General features: G+C 43.4%; 1 protein-coding gene across 1 annotated transcript in view; it reads left to right on the top strand.

Moving 5' to 3' along the window:
- unc5a (unc-5 netrin receptor A) overlaps positions 1 to 24,636 on the top strand; it is a 329,799-nt gene that overhangs the window by 193,325 nt on the left and 111,838 nt on the right. Inside the window, exons 10-11 of the mRNA XM_078549746.1 lie at positions 5,626 to 5,805; positions 7,870 to 8,166. Coding sequence (XP_078405872.1) covers positions 5,626 to 5,805; positions 7,870 to 8,166 — 477 coding nt within the window. The remainder of the gene's footprint in view (positions 1 to 5,625; positions 5,806 to 7,869; positions 8,167 to 24,636) is intronic.

Below are 24,636 nucleotides of genomic sequence, written 5' to 3' on the forward strand. Positions count from 1 at the left end.
TCCCCTTTGCCTGTGATGCCCTGAACCTTGTCCTCTGTCACAGCAGAGGGAGCAGCTGGCCCACAGGAGGTCAGCCAAAGCAAGCCGGGGCCCTCAAGGCCTCAGCTCCCTAGAGGACGCACGCCAAAATCATCAGAGGCAACATGGTCAACCATTGCACAGGCTGTCCCCACCCCTGCTGTGGATGTCAGGGCAGCGCCTAGAAGAAGTGGTAAACCTAGAATAGTTAAGAAATTCTGATCACAAGTGGTTGTGCGGGTGAACGCATTTTGTCACTTTATAATCTGACAATATGTTCACTTTCACTGAATAACGTGTAATGTTTTCTTTCAGTTTCATTGACAGGCTTCATGAGTCCTCCCAATGAATCCCCCCCACCCCCGCCACCCCCACTTGTGATTCAGCTGCTTGTAGCGGACCATGAGTTATTCTGAAGGGAGAGGCGTGTGCATGGCAAGGTCTTTCAGAGCCTCATGCAAGTACTTCCCCACACACGTAGAGCCTTTATCCATCACACTCATCTAACTGTCCTGAGCATTTTCAATGCTGCCTGCTAGGCTTCTCTTTCAGTTGTCCATCTGAGCTGATCTGCATTTCCGCCCACCCACTGTTACACTCCCATGCAGCACCTGTGCCCGTCCAACACGAGGCTCCGCTAACTTTTGATTTCTACACTGATGGTTGTAGTCAAGTTTTTGTTCAGCTCCCCCGTCCTTTCCCCTCCCCCAGTCACCCATCACTGTCAACCCCCCTGGCATCAGCTTCCAATGTCCCACCGTCACCTACCACCCCAAACCCTTGTCTTTCCAGGATGTCCAGGTGAACATGCACGTTCCCTACCTTCCTGAGAATCCCACCCCAACCGCATTGACCTCCCCGACCTCCTCCTTCCCATCCCTAGGGTCCCTGTCTGCCTCCGAGTCCCCACCCACCATCCTCGCTGTCCCTTCTACTGCTGCTGACACACCATCACCCTCCCATACTTCAGGCTCCCTCTGCCCCATCTCTTACTCACCATTCCCTCCTACTACACTCACCCTCATTTAACTCCCCAGGAGGCAGTCATTGACTCTACAGACCCCTCCCTTGCACATTCACCTGGACAATCCAAACCCCTTATTCCCTTCTCCCCCTCTACTCCCTCCTCCACCCTTACTCCCTCCTCCACCCCCTAGACACCTCCCCTCTCCGAACTCCCTCCTCCCCTGAATATCTTCTTCCCCCTGGTTCCCTTCCTCCCTCTGAACTTCCTCCCCTATCCAGACACCTTCTACCCCCTGGACTCCTTCCCCACTCTGAACGCCTTCCCCCAACTGAACTCCTTCCCCCCTCCAAAATCTTTCCCTTACACCTTCCTCCCACCTTACATCTATCTCCCCGCATCCTGCGTTTTCCCCCGTTACATCCCTCCTCCCAACCTTACCCCACCCGGCACCTTTGTTGCCCCCCTCCCAATCTCATCCTGCCAACACCTTTGTACTCACCCTCCCATCCTCACAATACCTTCTTCCCCCCACCTCGGTACACCTTCCTCTCCCAGTCACACCTAGACCTTCCTCTCTCCCCTCACTGATCATCTGTAGCAGCCCATGGCCAAGACCGTGATGTTTTGAAGCAGACCTGAAACATCACCAAAGACCTCCCACCTTCCGTTAGCTGCTTCTTGGTGGAGCCTTGTCATAATAATCTGCCCAGCATGCAATGCACATGTTCGTCCAGGGTCCAGTAACTGTAGGGCTCCAACATCCTCTGCTCCTCAGATGTCCGCGATCTGAGCAAGGCCCCAGTGGTAAGTCCCGGCATTTGGATGTCACACTTGTCCAAACATGTTCTGGGCTGGCGTGTTTTCCCGCCGTTGTAGCGGTAAATCTGGCGTGGTTGGGCCTTACTTTGCATCCCATTAACAGGATGCAAATTGGGTTCACGTCGTCCTCAGCGGGATTCACTTTCCGCCATGGCGGACACCATCGGACACGGCATGAAACCAATTTTGGGCCTTCTTGCCATATTGCCCCACCACCACCCGCCAAGATGCCCGACGCCAACGGGTTTGGAAAATTCAGGCCACGGTGCCATTGATACTACATTAGGGAACAGAAGCATGTTAGCAAATGAAATAAAAGGGCAATTCCATCACAATTTTCACAGGAGCTTAGAATTCCACAATGTGCAAGCTTTAGAGTACTATGTAGGTTGGTCTGCTTGCACCCTCAATTTAATATTGCATGGCTGAATTGGTACAAAATAAATGGACTTAATCAAGAGATTGGCAGGCTCTTGAGTTACACTGGTCACATTTGCCTTCACACCACCAATGATATCTGAAAGCATGCCTGGCAATGGCTGAATACAATGTTCTCAGGGGGCTTCAGGACAGCGGGGAAACAATTGTAGAGCTTCACCATTGTTGGAGGGACACCTGCAGCTAACCTTCAACAGGGGCCTCACACTATCTGTGGTTTAGAAGGTCAATTTGCCCCTTTTATCGGTGCCTCAGGTTTTTTGCAGGCATACTATACAACTAGCCTAGAGAGGGATGTTAGAGTGCAAACCAGGGAAAACTCTTTTCCTAATTTTTCTCATACAAATTTTACGCGGCATAATGTCAACTGCACCAACCATTAAACAGGAGTTCAAGTGATGTTTGGCTGGCTCTCTGTCATTCTCCTCCAGTCTCTGTGTTGGCAGTTCATTTCTCTCAATTCTACTTCATATTTGACTATAATTACTGAATGGGTGGAATGCTCTCTTGGACCTTTCTAAAAGCTATCAACCTTATATGGACACTGCAGCAGCCACACCCTTTAAAATTCACCCTCTCTCCATTGAACTAGCTCCACAAGGGCAAAACTACACAGGGATCAATGAATAATTTAGGAAATAAGCTAGCCCAGAAAAATTGTAGGCAGACAGAAAGCTACATTTTTGACTAGATTTGCTGAAGAATTTATAGCCATTCCCAGTTGAAAGACAAGCTGGAAATCCATCTTGCGGTGACTGCAGTACAACTGTTTAAGAGAGTCAACCCACTGGATGGAATATCTATGATTGTGGAAGCTTGGTGAGCAATTTCACAGACATCCCTGCTATCTCTTTGTTAGGAAGGCTGAGGGAAAAAATACTTCCATCACTGGGAATGACAAGGGAAGAATTCAATCTCCTTGTACAGCTAGGTCATTCTGAAGCTGATAGTGAACTCTGTGATGCATTCATTGCAAGTAATGTAAAACAAGTGGTTAGCAGTGATATATAGAGGTTGGAAAGTGAGCTGTCAATCAAGCTCAGTCTCTGTGCAGGGAACCAACCACTGATGTGCTCTTAATTTAAAACTTCATGGCATGTGGAGGAATCTTGAATGATGAATTTTCCCTGACTTTAATTTCTGTTCCTGTTCAGGAGAGTGAAAATTCTACGCTGTGGCTCTTAAAACCTATGACCTTTGACCCAGAGCAAAACTGATTTGAGCCAAGCGAACATTTTGGGCAGAATCTTCTGGCTGGCGTGCGGGTGGCAGAGCCCACACGCCAGCGCTTAAAATGTTGCGCACTGACATAGTGTGAGCGTCCTGACATCAGCCCGCGGCATCGCGATATTTCGGTCGGCGGACGCGCTATGCAGCGCCTGCCATTAATTAAAGGCCTCGTTAAGGCCCTTAACATGCCAATTGTCGACGATTTTGAGTGGCCCGTGCGAACTTTGGCTCGGCGCACGGGCCCAACGGGGAGGCAGGTAGGTGATTTTTTTACAAACCTCATCCAGTGGCGGGATGAGGTTTCATATCGGAATTAAAAACACTTAATAAAGTTTTTGTTTATTTCATTAACATATCCCATCTCGTGTGACATTTTCACATGAGGGGAACATGTTAATGAATTTTTTATTGTTCTATTTTTTATATTTGCCAGCCTTTCAGCAATCTCCCTGAGGCAGCACTTTGCCTCAGGGAGATGTGCGCTCTTTCGCACACATGCGCGAAAGAGCGCACTCTGACAGTTGGGGAATCCCCCCACCCCCGCACAGAAAGCGCATAGCACTTCCCGTCGGGCGGCCCGCTGGGCGAGCCTTAATTGGCCCGCCCATTTAAAATGGCGGCTGGGCCCGTTTCAGCGGTGGCGATTGGCTGCCCGCCCGCCTGCTCATCAAGGGAAAAATTCTGTCCTTTGTGTTTATTTTTGCATTTTGTGCAAATGGTAGGTCCTGTTCGGATTTCAATAATCTCTTCGATGGTGCCCTTCAGCATTGACTCCACCTTAATTTGCAATGAAAGGATGCCGCATCAAATTGAAGTAAGCATATGTAAATGCTTGCCCTGTATCAGATCAAAAATTGGTCTGCGCCTGACTTTGGGAGTTGACTTTGTTCTTTCCATGCCTAATCCCAGTATTGGCCCAACAGGGCTCTGAGCAAAGGGGCTAATCCTTAACATTTTTGCCTGTATTAATTCAGTTCAGTTGTTAGCACACATACCTCTATCAGTAGTTTGTTGGTGTAAACTTCGTTCCAAGATTCAAGCACATAATCTAAGTTGACACTTCAATGTTTTATTGAGGGAGCTTTGCATCCTTTTCTCATATTCTTTTACTGTGGCCTTTCTGCCTGCAAGTTGGCATAAAAGATACGATGGGCATTATTCAAGGAAATGCAGAGAGCTCTGACCAAAAATCTTCCCTCAATTAGTTACACAAAAACAAATTAATTGATCATTCATGCCTGAGGCAGATTGCTTTGCACAAAAGGCCACAATTTTTTTTTAAAGTGTTTTATTGGATGCAAAGAGGCAGATTTTCAATTTACTGCCTGGGTGCAAACCTAAAGTTGTGGATCAGCTTCCTGATATGAAACCATAATTTTCTTTTGCAGTGATTTCAATGAAATAAAAATCAGGCAGTTTATGTCAAGGACAGACAGTCCGCAATACTGGTTTTAAACCTAGCAGCAAATTTGAACTATACATTGAAGTGCTTTGTGGCATCCTGAGCCTCATGATATGAAAGTTCTTTCCTTTCTTTAGGTTAAATGAAGTGAATTTTCACAACCATATTAATTAATATGCTCCCTGGTGTGTGGCAGCATTGGTCATTTGATCATTATTCAGCATATTTGTATGATGTCATGGCTTTATATGAGACGTGAATGGCTCATTTAGAATATTTCCAAAATCTATGTTCTTCAAATAATCAAAGCATATCCTGACGTTAGCTAGTAAGAATCAGATAATCTATTTATATCAATTTCAGTGCGACATCATTGAAATTCGAATGCTCAAATTTAAATCAAAACAACAGGAACACGATTACATCTGAAAACGACTTTCTTCAACTGAATTGTCAACAGTCAAAGTATGTTTAGAGATGCCCATTTTCATTCTTTTCACAAATTCCACTTTCTAACAAATAAAATATACCTAGGGATTTAACATAGTACATTTCATTTCCATTAATATAAGAATGCAATTGATAGTAATGACAGATAACCAGAGGTGGTGAGTATCTTAAGTAACATTTATGCACGTTAACTTTGATTTTGAAACAGTGTTCTGATCAATAGATAAACACTCCTTATTTTGTGATAGGTAATATGCATTTACTGATGGTTTAAATATATTTTATTTTTTAGCTTCTGCAGTACCAGGTGATGTTGCACTGTACACTGGCGTTGTGGCAGTGGCCGTATGCCTTACACTGCTGCTAGTTGTAGTGATACTCATGTATCGAAAGAAACAGCAAGACTTCGATTCTGATGTAACTGACTCTTCAATTCTAACAACAGGATTCCAACCTGTGAACATTAAAACACCTAAACAAGGTTAGTCATTCCAATTTCTTTTAGGTTAGTTCTTTTTTTGGAAAATTGTTATTGTTAGATTTTAGGGAAAATGTAAGGAAGAGACAGACAAAACAAGGCAGGAGAACATGAATTAAAAGCAGCAATGCAAAGCTCAAAATAGACCCCTTACTTCCTGTCTAAAACCATGCAGCACAAAACCCTGGAAAGATTCCTGCTGCTTGTCCAGCTACATGATTTAACTTGTGGGGTTATCTGGAGCTGAATCAGAATAATTCCAGGATTCAGAGACTGCCTCTCCAGCTTCAATGGTCAATCAGCAAAAATGCTCTGGAGCATTATCAGCTTTCCTTGCTAAGGTATCAAATTATCAAGTTTGCAATCTTGTATAAAGTTTTACCAGCACCCCATAGAATCTTTACTGGAACAATATTTAGCCTGTCCCATTTGAGTACAATTCAGGTTTCAATATGTCCATGATACATACTGAGGCAAACCACAAAATGACTTAAAGGGGCATTATTGAGATTCCTATAGTATTTAGTCCCATTAGGTTACCCTATGTTGTAGAAGAAAGCATAGTTGTGCTCTGCAATATACCAGAACAATAAGAGTGATTTTGCAATCTCGCACTCCCATTTTATAACATTTATTGGGACAACTTTCCTTTGATTATACATATAATTTTTACCAGGTTCCATCTCCACCCACACTGTCCTCCAAAATCAGGAGAGAGGTATTGTCCAGTCAATGGACACTCACTTATATGTTATAAATCCCCAAACTTCATTGACCCATTTGTGAGGTGGTCTTGTGTGGGAGGAAAATCTTCCATGAAACTGAAAATTAACCAATTCAAGTGATGAAGGGATGTTTGATAAACTCAACCTCTCAGGGATATTTGAAATGCAAGTAATGATTGAACATTACAGTAACATTTTTGAACTGAAATATCAATGTCCCAGCATTGTAGCATACGAACAAGGAGCAGGAGTAGCCTGCTCCACCATTTAAAAGATCATGGCTGATCTGATAGTAGCCTCAAATCTGCATCCCGCCTACACCTGATATCCTATCACCCCCTTGCTTACCAAGAATCTATCCAACTCTGCCTTAAAAATATTCAAAGACTCTGCTTCCACCATCATTTCAGGAAGAGAATTCCAAAGACTCACGACCCTCTGAGAGAAAAAGTTTCGTCTCATCTCCATTTTAAATGGGCGACCTCTTATTTTTAAACATGACCCCTAGCTCTAGATTCTCCCACAGGAAGAAACATCCTCTCCACATCCACCCTGACAAGACCCCTCAGGACCTTATGTTTCAATCAAATCGCCTATTATTCTTCTAAGTTCCAGCAGGCACAGCCTAGCCTGTCCAACCTTTCCTCATAAGACAACCTTGTATTTCACCTCTATTCTATTTTTACTTAGTTCTGTTTAAGGGTCATTTGGACTCAAAACGTTATCTGTGCTCCTCTCCACAGATGCTGCCAGACCTGCTGAGTTTTTCCAGGTATTTTTGTTTTTGGCCAGGTATTAGTCTGGCAAACCTTCTCTGGACTGCTTTTAACACATTTACAATTTCAATACATTTCCTTCCCTAAATAAGGTGACCAATACTGTACACAGTACTCCAGATGTGGTCTCACTAGTGCTCTGTATAACTGAAGCATAACCTCCCTACTTTTGTATTCAATTCCCCTCATGTTATTTTTAATAAAGTAGTGTTTTTATCATAAAGTACAAGGACAGTTATAACAAATAAATATCTATGAATTTGACACAACAGAATGGTGTCATTTGACTATTTATTATTTACACATAGCACAAATAACTAGGAGATCGAGAATTATCCCATCCATATAATATAATCTGAAATTCAGTGTAGAATCTGAACAATTATGTCTGTATTTTATTGTAATCTTGTGATATTTGAAAATTATTTTGCTGCGAATCCTAGTGAATGATGCAGTCAGTATTCAGAGGGCACATAATTACCTTATACTGCTGTAAAAAGTATGTTCAATAATCCTTGAAATGCAAAGTATTTTTCACAGTGGCTTGTCTGTTTTCATTCTGATAGATAACTCCCATTTGCTTACAATCCAGCCTGACCTCACAAGCACATCAGCATACCAAGGCTCCATTCGTTCACGACAGGATATCTCAGACAAGATTCCAATGACTAACTCTCCCCTTCTGGACCGACTTGCAAATGAAAAACATACATTACGTAATGGTACAGCACATTCCGACACTTCAAACCTTATGGCAAGACTCTCAATGCAAATGAACACCAAGTCATTATTGAGGGATGCTTCAAATACTGCATTCGGAACATTTAATTTTTTAGGTGGTCGTCTTACCATTCCAAACAGAGGTAAATGAAATATAAATTAATAACTATTATCCACTTTAGAAATATTAATTGTATGAACTTGATTTGGCATAAACAACCCTGCATTGCTAAATGGAGTCCTTAACACATTAATAGCAAATAAAAAATTGTTTAGTATTCATATTAATCTCTATATTATATGTATATAAAATTACAGGAATATTTTGGTACCAAAAGTCACAGAAAAATTGCAAAATATAATTGAAAAGTACTGTTAATTTTAACATAAGTGCTTTTTTCAAAAATGTGATTAGGACAATTGGATTTTCCTCCAATTGTTTTTTTAATTGTTCACGGAACGTGAGTGACGTTGGCTAGGGCAGCATTTATTGCCCATCCCTAATTGCCCTTGAAAGGTTTGCGGTGAGCCACCTTTTTGAACCGCTGCAGTCCATCTGGTGTAGGTACACCGAAAGTATAATTAGGGAGGAAGTTCCTCGATTTTGGACAGTGAAGGAGCAGCAATACATTTCCAAGTCAGGATGGTGTGTGACTTGGAGGGGAACTTGTAGTTGGTGGTGTTCCCATGAATCTGCTGCCCTTGTCCTTCTAGGTGGTACAGGTCGTGGGTTTGGAAGGTGCTGTTGAAAGAGACTTGGTTAGTTGTTGCTGTGCACCTTAGATGGCACATATTGCTGCCACTTTGCGTTGATGATGGAGGAAGTGAACGGTTGAGGTATGGATGGGATGCCAACCAAGCAGGCTGCTTTGACCTGGATGATGTCAAGCTTCTTGAGTGTTGTTGGAATGGCATTCATCCAGGCAAGTGGATAGAATTCCATCATACTCCTGAGCTGTGCCTTGTAGATGGTCCTTGGGGAGTTAGGAAGTGACTTACTTGCTAGAGAATTCTTTATATTTATATGGGTAGTCCAGTTCAATGGTAACCCTCATGATGTTGATAGCGGAGGATTCAGCAATGGTAATGTCATTGAATGTTGGTTAGATTCTGTCTTATTGGAGATGGTCATTGCCTGGCACTTGTGTGGCGTGAATGTTACTTGCCATTTGTCAGCCCAAGTCTGGATATTGTCCGGGTCTTGCTGCATTTGGATATGGACTGCTTCACTATCTGAGGAGTCGTGAATGGTGCTGAACATTGTGCAAACATCAGTGAACATCCCCACCTCTGACCTTAAGATAGAGGGCAGGTCATTGCTGAACCAGCTGTAGGTGGTTGGGTCTAGGATGCTACCTTGAGGAACTCCTTCAGTGATGTCCTAGAACTGAGATGATTGACCTCCAACAACCACAAATATTATCCTTTACGCTAAGAATGATTCCAACGAGTGGAGAGGTTCCCCCTGATTCCTATTTACTTCAGTTTTCCTAGTGCTCCTTGATGCCACATTCGGTCAAATGTTGCCTTGATGTCAAGGGCAGTCACTCGCAACTCACCTCGAGTGTTCAGCTCTTTTGTCCAATTTGGACCAAGGCAACATTGAGGTCAGGAACTGAGTGGCCCTAGCAGAATCCAAACTGAGCTTGAGTTGAAGTGGGATTTGTCACTCCTCCTTCTGGGAACTCATTATCATTGTAGGATGGTTATGGAGCAGAGGTACTACTTCTTACAGGCACTTATTTTTATTCTTTGATGGGATGTGAGCAAGGCCAACATTTGTTGCCCATCCCTAACTGTCCTCGATCTGAGTGGCAGGTAAGAGTCAACTGCATTGCTGTGGATCTGGAGTAGGGTAGGATCAAGGTAGAATTGTTTAGCTCCCTCCCTCTGTTTCTCTGGATCCATTGGGAAAGAAATAAACTTCATAGCATGTCTGAAGAGAACAAGGTCACCAGATGATGTCTTGAAGGATCGACTGGCAAAGAAATTCAAGGCAGTGGTGACCCTTGTCTTATCACAGAATCAAAGAATTGTTACAGCGCAGAAGGAGGCCATTTGGCCTATCGTGTCTGTACTGGCTCTCCAAATGAGCATCATGAATTAGTGCCATTCTCCTGCTTTTTTCCCCGTACCCTTGCACATTGTTTCTATTCAAATAATCATCTATTGCCCGCTTGAAAGCCTCAATTGAAGCTGCCTCCACCACACTTCCAGCAAGTGCATTCCAGACTCGAACCACTCGCTTTCTCAGATCACATTTGCTTCTTTCATAAATCACTTTAAGTCTGTGCCCTCTCATTCTTCATCCCTTGACGAGCAGGAACAGTTCTCCCTATCTACTCTATCCAGCTCCCTCATGATTTTGAACACCTCTATAAAATCTCCTCTTAGCTTTCTCCTCTCTAAGGAGAACATTCCCAACCTGTCCAAACTATCTTCATAACTCAAGTTTGTCATCCCTGGAACCATTCTTGTAAACCGCTTCTGCACTCTCTCCAATGCGTTCAATCCTTTCTTAGTGTGGCGCCCAGAACTGTACACAATACTCCAGCTGAGGTCTAACTAGTGCCTTATATAAGCTCAGCATAACCTCCCTGCTCTTGTACTCTATGCCCCTATTAATAAAGCCCAGGATACTGTATGCTTTATTAACTGCTCTCTCCACCTGTCCTGCCACCTTTAATGACCTATGCACATATACACCCAGATGTATCTACTCCTGCATTCCCTTAAGCATTGTACCCCTTATTTTATATTGCCCCTCCATGTTCTTCCTACCAAAATGAATCACCTTACACTTCTCTGCTTTGAACTTTATCTGCCACCTATCTGCCCACTCCACCAACTTGTCTATGTCCTTTTAAGTTCTATGCTGTCCTCCCCACAGTTTACAATGCTTCCAAGTTTTGTATCATCCGAAAACATAGAAACTGTCCCCTGCACACCAAGGTCTAAATCATTATTATATATCAGGAAAAGCAAGGGCCCCAATACCAACCCCTGGGGAACTCCACTACAAACCTTCCTCCAGCCTGAAAAATATGCATTTGACCTTCTATTTCCTATTACTTAGCCAATTTTGTATCCATATTGCTCCTGTCCCTTTTATTCCATGAACAATAACTTTTCTCACAGGTCTTTCATGTGGCACTGTATCAATGCCTTTTGAAAGTCCAGGTAAACCACATCAACAGCATTACCCTCATCAACCCTCTCTGTTCCCTCTTCAAATAACTCCAGCAAATTAGTTAAACATAATTTCCCCTTCAGAAGTCCATGCTGGCCCTTCCTAATCAATCAACACTTTTCCAAGTGACTATTAATTCTATCCTGAATAACTTTCTCTAAAAGCTTCCCCACCACTGAAGTTAAACTGACTAGTCTATAATTGCTGGGCTTATCCTTACAACCTTTTTTGAACAAGGGCATAATGTTTGCAAGCCTCTAGTCCTCTGGCACCTCCCCTTGGTCTAGGGAAGACTGAAAGATTACGGCTAATGCCCCTGCAATTTCCACTCTTACTTCCTTCAATATCCTTGGATGCATCTCATCCGATCCCGGTGCCTTGTCAACCTTAAGTACCGACAGTTTATCCTACACTTACTCCTCATCATTTTTGAACCCTTCTAGTGACAGAGTATCCTCCTCTGTCACCGTGACCTGGGTAGCATCTGCTTCATTGTTAAAGACAGTGCAAAGTATGTATTTAACACCTCAGCCATGACCCTTTTCTCCATGTGTAAATCTCCTTTTTAGTCCCTAATCAGCCCTACTCCTCCTTTCACCACCTTCTTACTATTTATGTACCAATAGAAAAATTTGGGATTCCCCGTTACGTTGGTTGCCAGTCTTTTCTCATGATCCCCCTTTGCTTCTCTTTTTGATTTTTCACTTCACCTCTGAACCTTCTGTATTCAGTTTGGTTCTAAGTTATATTTTCTACCTGGCACCTATCACAAGCACACTTTTTCTTCTTTATCTTAATTTGTATCTCCTTTTTCATCCAAGGAGCTCTAAATTTGTTTGCCCTACCTTTTCCTTATATGGGAATATACCTTGACTGTGCCCATTACTTCTTTGAAGATAGCCCATTGTTCAGCTATAGGTTTTCCTGCCAATCTTTAATTCCAGATTCAGCTACAGGTTTTCCTGCCCGCCATTGATGGGCGGAGCGGACAATTGCAAACATGTTTCACACCCGTGTGGAACCGATTTTTGGCCTCCATGATGTCCAACGCCAGAGGGCATGCAAAATTCCACCCTATGCCTTAACTAATAAAGGATAAGTATTCCATGTGCCTTCTTGATTACTATCTCTACCTGTCCTCCTAACTTTAGAGACCTGTGGACATGCACTCCAAGATCTCTCTGTTTCTCTACATTCCTCAGTATTTTGCCAATTATTGTGTTTTCCTTTGCATTGTTTGCCCTCCCCAAGTGCATTGCCTCACACTTCTCAGAATTAAATTCCATTTGCCACTTATACTTGATCAGTTCATTGCTATCCTCCCATATTCTATAGTTTCCTTCCCCTCATTACCAACCAAACAACCAATTTTTGTATCAGTTGCAAATGGCTTAATTATGCCCCCTACATTTAATATAAGTCATTAATATATGCCATGGAAAGCAGTCTTCCACTCATCCTGCACCACACCTGTAACCAGAGAGGATTGAAAATGATGGTTAGAGCCTTCTCTATTTCTTCCCTTGCTTCTCTTAGCAGCCTGGGATACATTTCATCCAGCCCTGGTGGTTTATCTAGTTTCAAAGACTCTAAACCCCTTAATATTTCCTCTCTCACCATGTTTATTCCACCAATATTTTACACATCTCCTAATTATCTCCAGTGTCTGCATTATATCCCTCTTTTGTGAAGACAGATGCAAAGTATTCATTAAATACCTTGGCTCAGATTTTCATAGAGACGTGGAGACTCTTTGATGTTCCAAAATGGCAGGTGAGACCTAAATCCAGACATCCTGCCCCCATTTCCAACAGATTTCATTTTTTCTGATAGGGGAAAGGGGGTGGGGCATGACTCATACACAGGGGAAACATGAACTCTGCAGGGCCATTTGAATTTGGTGCTGAATTCAAACAGACCCAATTTTCAACGGAGCAATGTCTTCAACACATAGTGCAGGGGTTATGAATTTTTAAAGTAGACATAAATGGTCTTCCAGTGAAAAATGTCTGTAGAACTGTCAAGCTATGAAGTTATTTAAATTCCCTTTCCTTTAAAATTAAAAAAGCAGCCTGCCTGTGTGAGTGAGAGGTAAAAAAAGTCTTGTCTAGCAGTTACAATAGCTGTTTGTTGACATTACCATAAGGGCAATCATTGTATCATTATTCATGTTTGACTGCTTTCCAATACCTATCATTATCCCAGCTGAGGGTCCTAAGTTCACAGTTTGAGTGACAGCTCAAAGAGGGGTTATTAATGGATTTAACAGATAGGAAACAGAGAGTTGAAACAAATTGATCTTTTTCTGGAGTGCCAGGTAGTTACTACTGAGGTACCACAGGGGTCAGTGCTTGGGCCGCAGCTGTTCACAATATATATCAATGATTTGGATGAGAGAACCAAGTGTAATATTTCCAAGTTTGCTGACGACACAAAACTAGATGAGAATGTGAGTGGCTGGGAGTATGTTAAAAAGCTTCGAGGTGATTTAGACAAGCTGAGTGAGTGGGCAAATAGATAGCATATGCAGTATAATGTGGATAAGTGTGAAGTATCCACTTCAGTAGGAAAAATGGAACGGCAGAATATTAATTAAATGGTGATAGATTGGGAAATGTTAATGTACAAAGGAACCTGTGTGTCCTTGTACACCAGTCACTGAAAGCAAGCATGCCAGTGCAGCAAGCAGTTTGGAAGGCAAATGATATCTTGGCCTTCATTGCAAGAGGGCTTGAGTACAAGAGCAAGGATGTCTTACTGCAGCTGTACAGGGCCTTGGTGAGACCACATCTGGAGTATTATGTGCAGTTTTGGTCTCCTTACCTAAGAAAAGATATACTTGCCATAGAGAAAGTTCAGCAAAGGTTCACCAGACTGACTCCTGGGATGGCAGGATTGTTGTATGAGGAGAGATTGGGTTGAATAGGCCCGTATTCACAGGAATTTGGAAGAATGAGAGGGGATCTCATTTAAACGTATAAAATTCTGACAGGATGGGACAGACTGGATGCAGGGATGATAGTTCCTCTTGCTGGGGGATCTAGAACAAGGGTTCACAGTCTCAGGATACAGGGTAGGCCATTTAGAACTGAGATGAGGAGAAATTTCTTCACTTGGAGGGTTGGTGAACCTGTGGAACTCTCTGAGACAGAAGACTGTGGAGGCCAAGTCACTAAATGTATTTAAGAAAGAAATAGATAGATTTCTAGACTCTAAAGGCATCAAAGGGTATGAGGAGAGAGCGGGAGTATGGCATTGAGATAGAGGATCAGCCGTGATCATACTGAATGGCAGAGCAGGCTCGAAGGTCCAAATGACCTACTCCTGCTCCTATTTTCTATGTTTTTAGCTGTTTGTGACGTGGGGTTGTGAATACAAGTCTGTTTTATAAGGGATTAGGTATTTGAGGGAATTCAAAAGATTTGAATGGATTTTCATGAATGGGAGCTTTTTTTTAATATAGTAAAGGCTGTAATGGACATTTAGATGCTATTTTGTTTCATCTCAGCATGGCTCCTTTGGTGTGCCCATGGTGGATACTGGATGTGTTCCAATGGAGAGTGTAAGGGCAAATGGTGCTTGGTGTTGGGACATAGGTTATCATTAAGTTGGCATTAGGGGCAATAAGGGAAAATGTGGGTGTGTGGCGGAGCATGGGTTGACACAGGTTATGAGGAGCTATGAGGGTGACGGGGGTGCATGGGATTGCATGGAGGGCATGAGGGGCCATTGGGGATGGAAGGGTGCATAGATTGGCATGGGACATGAGGGCCATTAGAGATGGCTGGGTGCACAGGTGGGCATGAAGAGTCTGTGGAGCTATTGAGGGTGGATATGGGGCATACATTGGCATGGGCGGTATCAGGATATATTGGGGATAGGTGGGAGCATGGCTTGGCATGGAGGGTATGGGGGGCCATTGGAAGTGGGTGGGGAGGGCGTGAGTTGGTATGGATGGTGCATGGGCATGTGGGGGTGGGGTAAGGGTGAGAAAGGATGAGGGATAGAGGGCCTAAAATATGAGCAAACCATTGGGATGAAGTCCCAGAGAACCTAGGCAGACCTTTTAAACAGCCTGCCTCGACATTTGGCAGTCCCTGTGGGCCACCTCTTTTATGCGTATGGGGACGGCAGGCCTGATTCAATACTGGACCAATCCAACACCATGCCCCCACCGCCCCCAGAGTGAAGATCCCGCCATTTGAGGGAGGGTTTCTCCTGAGGTGGGTGCAATGAGCCAGGAAATTTCCCAACTTGCCCTACCTGACTTGGGAGCGAAAACCCAGGCCCATGTCCAATTGACGCTATTAAAATATAGCAGGCCTCAAAAAGAACTGGCAGGAGAATTTATGGTGCAATGTTAGAATAGACTGACATGTTTGAGACAATCAATGTTAGACTGGCAGTGTGTGCCATGTGTACTTTGCTGTGAACTTCAAACACCTGGACCATGTGCTTAAAACCAATGTTGTTACAAGGAACAAATGAAGATAAAGCAATCAAAGTTTCTGTGTCAGCAGTATTGTGAGAAAGTTTAAGCCATGGTGCATAGCTATTTTCATTGTTCTGCTTTGCTGGCATCTGTAAAGTGACTCAAAATCAGCCTTTGCTAAACAAGGAACTATATATAATGTATAGTGTAGTTTAGAATGATTGTTTGCACCTGCTCTTGAATAGGTGAGGAAATGCCGCGAACTGGACAAAACTCAAGCCACCTGAGTATTTTATGCAATCTAAGTGAAATGTTTAGGCCACAGTCTGAGTTAACAGAATTGCAACAGCAAAGCAAAAATTAAATTAGTAGAATCATTGATTCAGGCTCAGAATTTCATTATTTGAGCATTTTCTTGCAAATATTTTAAGATGGTGTTACATTTACATGAAACCACCCAGATCGAACAACTTTTGCACTTCAAAGTTGAATCTTCCCTTATTAATAATATGATTTTGTTTCATTGTCCGGCTCTGGTGAGGAATTTTGTTTTAATTTATCGTTTAAACAATGAATCTGGCAATTGTAGATCTCAAATACAAAGCATTCAAAAAAGTTACTTCCTATCATGGAAAAATGTAAATAATGCTAAATGAAATTATTCAACATCAGAGAGGAGATCTGGTTGTTATCTATATTGAAAAAACAACTTTTGTTAGATGTATGAACATACCTTAGTCTCTCAAATGGAGCCATTATGTTGACTGATATGATTAAAATGATATGGAATGCCATACTACACATCACTTTTTTTAAAAACCTTAAAATGTGAAGCTGAAGTCAATCCATCATCAAAAATATAAATGCAAATGCACTCAAAAGGATCTAGAAGTGACAGTGTTAATGATTGCAGCCAACTGGAAGGGGTTGTAATGGAGGTTATGCTTGTGGATTTTCAAAAGGTGTTTGATAAATGCCGCAGAGAAAACGTGTTATTTAAATTAAGGCACATGGTTGTAAACGGATTGTAGAAGCATAGATAGGAATTTGGTTAAAGCACAGAAAAAGGGACATTTGGCAATTGGGTGTTTTTATTTGGAGTGGAGGGAATTAGCAATTGTTAGGCTGCAGTTAGAGGTGCTTTACTTTAGAAAGTATGTAATGGCCATAGATAGTGTGCAGAAGAGATCAATTAAGATGATACCAGAGCTGAAAGGCTTTAGTTGCATGGAGAGACTCGAGAAACTATGAGGGTGAAACTAGTTTACAGCAATAGCGCAAAACAGGCTCATAGCAAATTAGCCAGCATTTCACACCACACCACATTATATTCAGGTCAGTGAGAAAGAAAATAGTGCTGTAGTGATTGTAAATAAAACTTTTCATACTGTTTTGGGGATCATGTGATTGTCCAGATGAATCAGCCCTAAGCACAGCTAATCTTAGGGGTGGAGCTTTGTAGCCATGGCCTTAGTTCAAGCATGTAGCTCCATCAGGAGTTCTGTAAATAAAGCTTACTATTTCTAACAAGAAGCCTGTCCGGTACACCAAATTTATTACAATTGGCGACAAGGATAAATAGCTCCAACGCTGTACCTCGCCTCCTGAATATCAGTATTTCACTTTTTAAGGGAAGAAAGAAACGTATACTCACCAGTCATGCCACTCTTCGGCAGAATCAACCCATATGACTCGTCCATGGAAGACTGGAGTCAGAAAATAGGGTGCCTAGGTTTCTACTTTGTGGCAAACGAAATAACAGCGAAGGAGAAATAGAAAGCGATTCTTCTAAGTGTCTGGGAACAAGACATATAACCTCATCCGTAATCCGATGGCCCCAAACTGACCAAATTCCAGATCTTTTAACGGGTTCGTGGATCTCATATAGGCACATTTTCAGCCTAAGCCCTCAGTGATCATGCCAAGATTCAAGTTCAACTCCAGAGCAAGGGTGAGTCAATCACAACGTATGTTGTGAAGTTAAAACAGTGAATGGAGCACTGCAACTTTGGAGATATTCTCAATGACATATTGCGAGGTTGTTTAGTTTGCGGTGTACACGGTGACACCATTCAACGCCGTTTACTTGCAGAAGTGAATGTTGACCTGAAGCGTGCCATGGAAATAGCGCTGGCAATGGAGTGTGCTGAGAAAGACTTACAGGCGGCTTTGTAGAGTGTGCAACATGGCGCTGTTCTCCAGTTAGGACTGGAACCTACCACTGGGCATAGCGCAAAAACCAGGAAGACAACCGCAAATCAGGGCACAGTCCCTACCACTCGAAAAACAAAAAGAAATACTGGAAGCACCTCACCAGTGATTCAGAAATTAAATTGTTACTGATGTGGAGGTAACCATGCACCGAAAATCTTTAGATTTAAAGAGGCAGAATGACATAACTGTCACAAAAAAGGGCATGTTATAAAGCAATGCAGGGTGAAATCAAGACAGCCAATCAGACGGCAGGCCAAGATGATTGCAGTGCACAATATAAATGAACCAGAAGCTCATGATACTGATATCTATTCCCGATACAATGTCAAAGCAGTAAAAATTGAACCAATCACCATCACCCTTAGAGTAAATTGGAAACCTCTAGTCATGGAGGTTGACACAGGAGCGTCAACCACAATGGTGGGAGAACACATCTTTAGGTACCTAAGTGAAGCTACCCAGCCACGGAATCTGGAGAAAACCACAGCTCAACTGAAGACATACTGGAGAGACAGTACAGGTGAAAGGTATCACCTCTGTACCTGTATCCTACAGGCAACAGACAGCCCAGCTTCCAGTGATCATCGTAACAGGTAAAGGACTGAGTCTTCTGGGCGACAATTGGTTGAAAGAAATTAAGCTCAACTTGTCAGAAATGTTTCAAGTTAAAACACAAGGAATTCCTGAGCTGTTAAAAAAGTATGGCAGAGTATTCCGAGATGAGTCGGGAAAAATAAAAGGCCTACAGGCAAAAATATATGTAGATTCGGAGGCGATACCCCAGTTCTTTAAGGCCAGACGTGTGCCTTAAGCCCTAAAGGAGAAGGTGGATGCAGAATTGTGCCGCTTAGAGAAGTAAGGAGTAATCCAGTCAGTCCAAGTTTTGGAATGGGCAGCGCCCATAGTCCCTCTGATGAAACCAGATCAAACCATTCACATTTGCAGAGACTACAAATTAACTGTGAACAAGGCTGCTATATTAGACAAATATCCAAACCCAGGGCTTGAAGATCTGAACGCTAAACTTGCGAGAGGAAAATCCTACACCAAACTGGACATGAGCCATGCATACCAACAACTAGAGCTTGACAGCAATCTAGAGGGTATGTGTTATGTTCCTTCTGTCAGGTCACTTTGCTCAGTGAACACGGTTGCATGCCTATCTACTGGTGAGTGAGTTGGTAAACAAGATACTGCAAATGCAGAGAACAATGTAAGATGAAACACATGCTGTTTATTATCACAAGTAACAGACCACTGACACATGTGCTTCTCAAACCAAACCCTATTCTAAACTACTGATTAACATTGTAGCTCACACTACACAGCAATTGGGTAATACAGTTACGTAGTCAATCTGCTCACATTCTCTTAAAGGTGTACGGCACCTCAGATTACCAGATCCCTCCCCCTTTATTCGAAAGTACAATTTACAATCTTTACAATATATCAAATATTTAGATAAATAAACTATTTACAAATTCAGTTTCCCTGGAGGCTTCTTCAAATATGCCGAACGTCCTAGTTCTACGACTTCAGGTGGTTTATCCGAGGCCTCCCTCTCAGGTGTCATCAGTCCATTAGGCTCTCCAGTAGGAACCTGTAAATTTGTCTTTTCATGTCAACGGATCCTACAGGCACTTCCAAACCAAGTGGAGTTCCTTCCACATGTAGTGTAGACTCCAACGGGAATGCTTGGCATAATGTTTCTTGTAGATCTGTTTCCCTTTTCCTGAGGTGACCTATATGCCTCCTAATTATCCGATCTTCGACCAATATGTGATAGGAAAGGGGTCCTGTCACAGCACTAACTTCACCTGATAGCCATTTGGGCCCATCTCCAAAGTTCTTTGGGAAAACTGTGTCTCCAACAGTGAAGTTTCTTTCACACCTGTGGTAATCGTGTCCATTTTTCTGGGCCTCCAAACTTCTCTCTACCCTCCCCACTAAATTCGGTCTTATGAGACTCAAATGTACCCTGAGACGTCTGTTCATCAGTAACTCTGTGGGGGCAATACCGGTGGGTCATATGTGGCGTAGTCCTATAGCTGAGTAGGAAACGTGATAATTTAGTTGCAATAGAGTCTCCATCCAGTTTTTTCATTCAGGATTTGAAGGTCTGGACTGCCCTCTCAGCCAACCCATTGGATGCAGGGTGGTATGGCGAGGTCTCAACATATGTTATGCCATTGAGACTTGCAAATCTTTGGAATTCCTCGCTGGTGATTGCTGTTCCATTATCAGACACTATTATCTATGGTAACCCGTGTATCTCAAAACCCTGACGCAATCTGTCAATGGTGGCAGCAGATGTGGGTAATCTCACCTCATATACGACCATCCGCTTCGAGTGAGCATCTACAATCAAGAGAAATATTATGCCCACGCAGTCAACATGGAGGCGGACTCATGGCCTTCCTGGCCATTCCCAGGGATGCAGTGGAGCAGAAGGGGGCAATTTCTGTACCTGTTGGCACTGTATGCAGCTCTTGACTAAGTTTTCGATTTCGTTATCCATCCCTGGGCTACTATAAGTAGCTGCACGTCAACATTTTTATTCTAGAGATGCCGGGGTGAGCACCATGCAATTCGGTCAATAATGGCTTTCTTCCTCTCGGAGGCACAATGACTCTCGCTCCCGACAGCAAGATGCCATCCTGGCAGGTGAGCTCGTTTCTCCTATTAAAATAGGGCTTCATTTTGTCAGACTTTGGCTAGTTATACCATCCCTATAAGACTTGTTCCCTTATGTGAGGCAAAACTGGATCACGGTCTGTCCACTCTCTTATTTGTTTGGCATGTACTGGTGACAAATCCAGAAAGTTTAATAACAAGACAAGTTCATGAGGAATTGGGACGTCCACATTGCTGTCTTTTAGAGGTAATGGGCTCAGTGAGTCGACATTTGCAATCTGGTTTCCCAGCCAGTGGATAAAAATAGTTATAAGCAGCTAGAATCACTGCCCACCTTTGGATGCATGCAGAGGCAATTGGGGGTATGGCCTTATCTTCCCCGAACAAGACTAGTAGTGGCTTGTGATCGGATACAATGGTGAAGTGGCCACCATGGATGTATTGATGGAACTTCTTAAAGCCAAATACAATGGATAAGCCTTCTTTCTCTATTTGTGAGTATCTTCATTCTCCAACACTGAGTGTTCTTGAGACATAACCAATAGGCCATTCAGAGCCATCTGCCATCCGGTGGGAGAGTACTGCCCCTATTCCGTAAGGAGAAGCATTGCAGGTCAAAATCAATTCTTTCTTTGGGTTGAAATGTACCAAAAGGGCCAATGAATGTAGCAACTGCTTTACTGTCGTAAAAGCCTGTTGTTGTGGAGCTTGTCAAGCCCACCTGTGGTTTTTCTTGAGTAAACCCTATAATGGAGCCAGTACTGTCGACAAATTTGGGAGAAAAGGGCCATAATAGTTAACCGTTCCCAAGAAGGACTTGAGTTCTGTGGCATTTCTCGGTGCTGGCACCTCACGGACAGCTTTCACCTCGTCTTCTACAGGTTGAAGGCCCTGCGAGTCGACACTATGACTCAGGTAAATCACTTCTTTTGCTTGGAAGATACATTTTTCACTTTTCAAACGTACTCCAGCTTGTGAGAAACACTTCAATAACTCTTCCAAGTTAGCCAGGTGTTCTTCATCAGTTAGTCCTGTTACTAGGACATCGTTGAGATAAGCCACCACATGGGGTAGACCTTGAAGTAAATTTTCCATGGGCAGGATCTTCCAGTTGGCAAGCAGGGTCGGGGCTCACTTGCCAATGCACGAAATGATGTGAAATGATGTTGGGTGGAACTCCCGACGTCACCCCGCGTCATTTCCATTTTCAGGTCGGTGGGGGCGCAGCCTAGTCAGCTGCGCGCCCGCCAACTAGTCAACAGCCTGTTGAGGCCATTGAAAAACAAATTAAAGTCATTAATGGACCTGCCTGTCTAACCTTAAGGTTGGCGGGCAGGCCAGGAGCCCTGGCTGGCTTCAGAAAAAGCATGAAACTTCATCCACGGGCGGGATGAGGTTTCATGAGGGTATTTAAACTTTTAATAAAGATTACAATAAAAGTTATGGACATGTCCCAATTCATGTGACAGTGTCACATGAGGGGACATAGCAGGGAAATTTTTCTATCATTTGTATTACAAATTTTAATTCGGAGCCAGTCTCCCTGAGGCAGCACTTAGCCTCAGGGAGATGAGTGCACTCTTTCACGCGCATGCACGAAAGAGTGCACTCCTGGCTGAGGGAATCCCCCCCCTGCCCACACAGGGAATGCATAGCGCTTCCTGGTGGACCTCACGCTGGGCGGGCCTTAATTGACCCGCCCACGTAAAATGGCGGCGCGCCCGCTCCTGCACTTCTCCCCCAATGGGGGGAGAATATTTCCCCATAGTCCATTCGAAAATGGCACAAACTGATGAGACTTCAAAGGGTAACCTGGTATAATGGTTATAACCCCCGATGTGTGTTGATAGTCACAAAAACCTGAGAAGCCTTTTCTAGCTCAGCTTGCTGGTAAGCGCGGCTCATGTTGAGTTTCGTATATGCGGATCCCCCTGCCAGCTTGGAGTACAATTCATCAATTTTCAGCATTGGATGCCTATCAAGTCTGGCCACTTTGTTAACGGGCAACTTGTCGTCCCCGCATATTCACACGCTCTGGTCAAGCTTTCGTACTGGAACAATGGGCGCTGCCCATTCGGAAAATTGTACAGGTTGTAAGATTCCCAACCTTTCCAGCCTGCCTAATTCAATTTCAAATTTTTCTCATAATGCATAGGGGACTGGCCTCGCCTTCAAGAATCTGGGGTTTGCCCCAGGATCCACGTGGATCTTAGCTTGCAGCCCCTGAATCTTCCCAAGCTCTTCCCTGAAGATGGAGGCATATTTCTGAAATAATTCTTACAGATCTTTCATTCTTAGTTGAAAAATCTCGGTCCACTCCATCTTTATTTCCTTAAGCCAGTTCCGACCAAGTAGACTTGGACCCTCTCCTGCTACCACTATCAGGAGTAATTTAACAGACTGATTTCCATACTGTACTGGAACCTTGCATATACCTCTTGCTGGTATGTCTTCACCAGTATACATCTTTAATTTAGCATCGAAATTTTCCAGATTTAATGAGTGGTCTCCTCCATTCAGATATTTGTATGTATGTTCCCCTATAACTGTCATGGATGCCCCTGTATCCACCTCCGTTCAGATGGGTTTCCCGTTGATTTTCACTGTCATGTAGATTGGCTCTGTTTTACTCATTATTAAATTGAGTAAATATCTGACTCTGTTTCTTCGGGTTCCTCTATTATGTAGATTTCGCAATTCCTTCCTTAAAGTTTTGTCTTAACGTTATCGCATAATGTGCCCATTACGAACACTCGGCTCTTTTAAATTGTCGTTCACTTGCAGGCTGTCTGGTTCTATTTTTGCCATTATTATTGTAGGTTTTCTCTGATAAACCATTTCTTTTTGCTGGTATGCTAATGGTGGCTGTTTCCCACCTGCCCGCGGAGTCCTGCGCTTCTGCACCAACTCTAACCAGTGGTTCACTCCCGACGCGAAGGATGGCGCCATTTTGTGCTCCTTTGATTGCTTCTGAATCCCTACCGCACTCTCCATTGCAAGCGCCAACTCCAGCGCCTTGCTGAAGTCTAAATTCATTTCTGACAACAACCTTTTTTGAATGGCGTCTTCATTAATTTCACATACTAATCGGTCTCTTAACATGTCGTTAATCAACGTCCTGAAATCACAGTGCTCTGACAGTTGTTTTAAAGCTGCTACATAGCAAGCGACTGTCTCCCCAGGGGTGTGGCACCTCGAATTATATTTAAAACGCTGCATTGTTACCGAGGGTTTCGGCTGAAAGTAGCTTTTCACAAGATTTACCAATTCATCAAAGCTCTTGGAATCTGGGGCATTGGGTGCCATTAGACTACGAACTGGGCAGTATGTTTTACTGCCACATGTCAATAAGAGCATTTCTCACCTCTCTTCCTCCCCCAATATGTCATTGGCCAAAAAGAAGAATGTAAGGCATTCAATATAATGTGACCAGTCATCGATGGTCTGATCAAACGGTTTGATACGGCCAAACTGTGGCATACTGGCGGGAGATAACTTCAAGGACTATGATGAAGGCTGTGCTTACGATCACCTTGCAAGGTACAGCTGATTTACTTCTGTTGAATTTCCACGGCTTTCTTTGGTGTCGTTGGCTGGTCGTGTTTTGCCTCGTCGCCAGTTGTTATGTTCCTGCTGTCGGATCACTTTGCTCAGCAACACGGTTGCACGTCTATCGACTGGTGAGTGAGTTGGTAAACAAGATACTGCAGGTGCAGAGACCAATGTAAAATGAAGGACATGCTGTTTATTAACACAAGTAACAGAGCTCCAACATATATGTACTTCTCAAACCAGACCCTATTCTAAACTATTGATTAACATTGTAGCCCACACTAGACATCAATTGGGTAATACAGTCATGTGGTCAACCTGCTCACATTCTCTTAGGCCAGGATTTTGCAGTCATCGGGCGGGCTCAGCTGGAGCAGGTGGGGGTGTTCGCGGAGTCGACCGTCGCCCGCGACCGGCTCTGCACCGCAATTTCATGCGGGCGGACCAATTAAGCCTGAAAATTGAGGCTAGGCTGGAAACAGCCCTTGTGGTCAATTGGCCATTTTAAAGGCCTTAACTGGGTCAAGGGTGGGTGGGCCGAGTGAAATTGTGGAGAGGCCAGGGCAGGCAGAAACCCATCGGGAAGCTCAT

The sequence above is a fragment of the Cetorhinus maximus genome, chromosome 10 (genome assembly GCF_964194155.1).
Source record: "Cetorhinus maximus chromosome 10, sCetMax3.hap1.1, whole genome shotgun sequence".
Classification (NCBI taxonomy): Eukaryota; Metazoa; Chordata; class Chondrichthyes; order Lamniformes; family Cetorhinidae; genus Cetorhinus; species Cetorhinus maximus.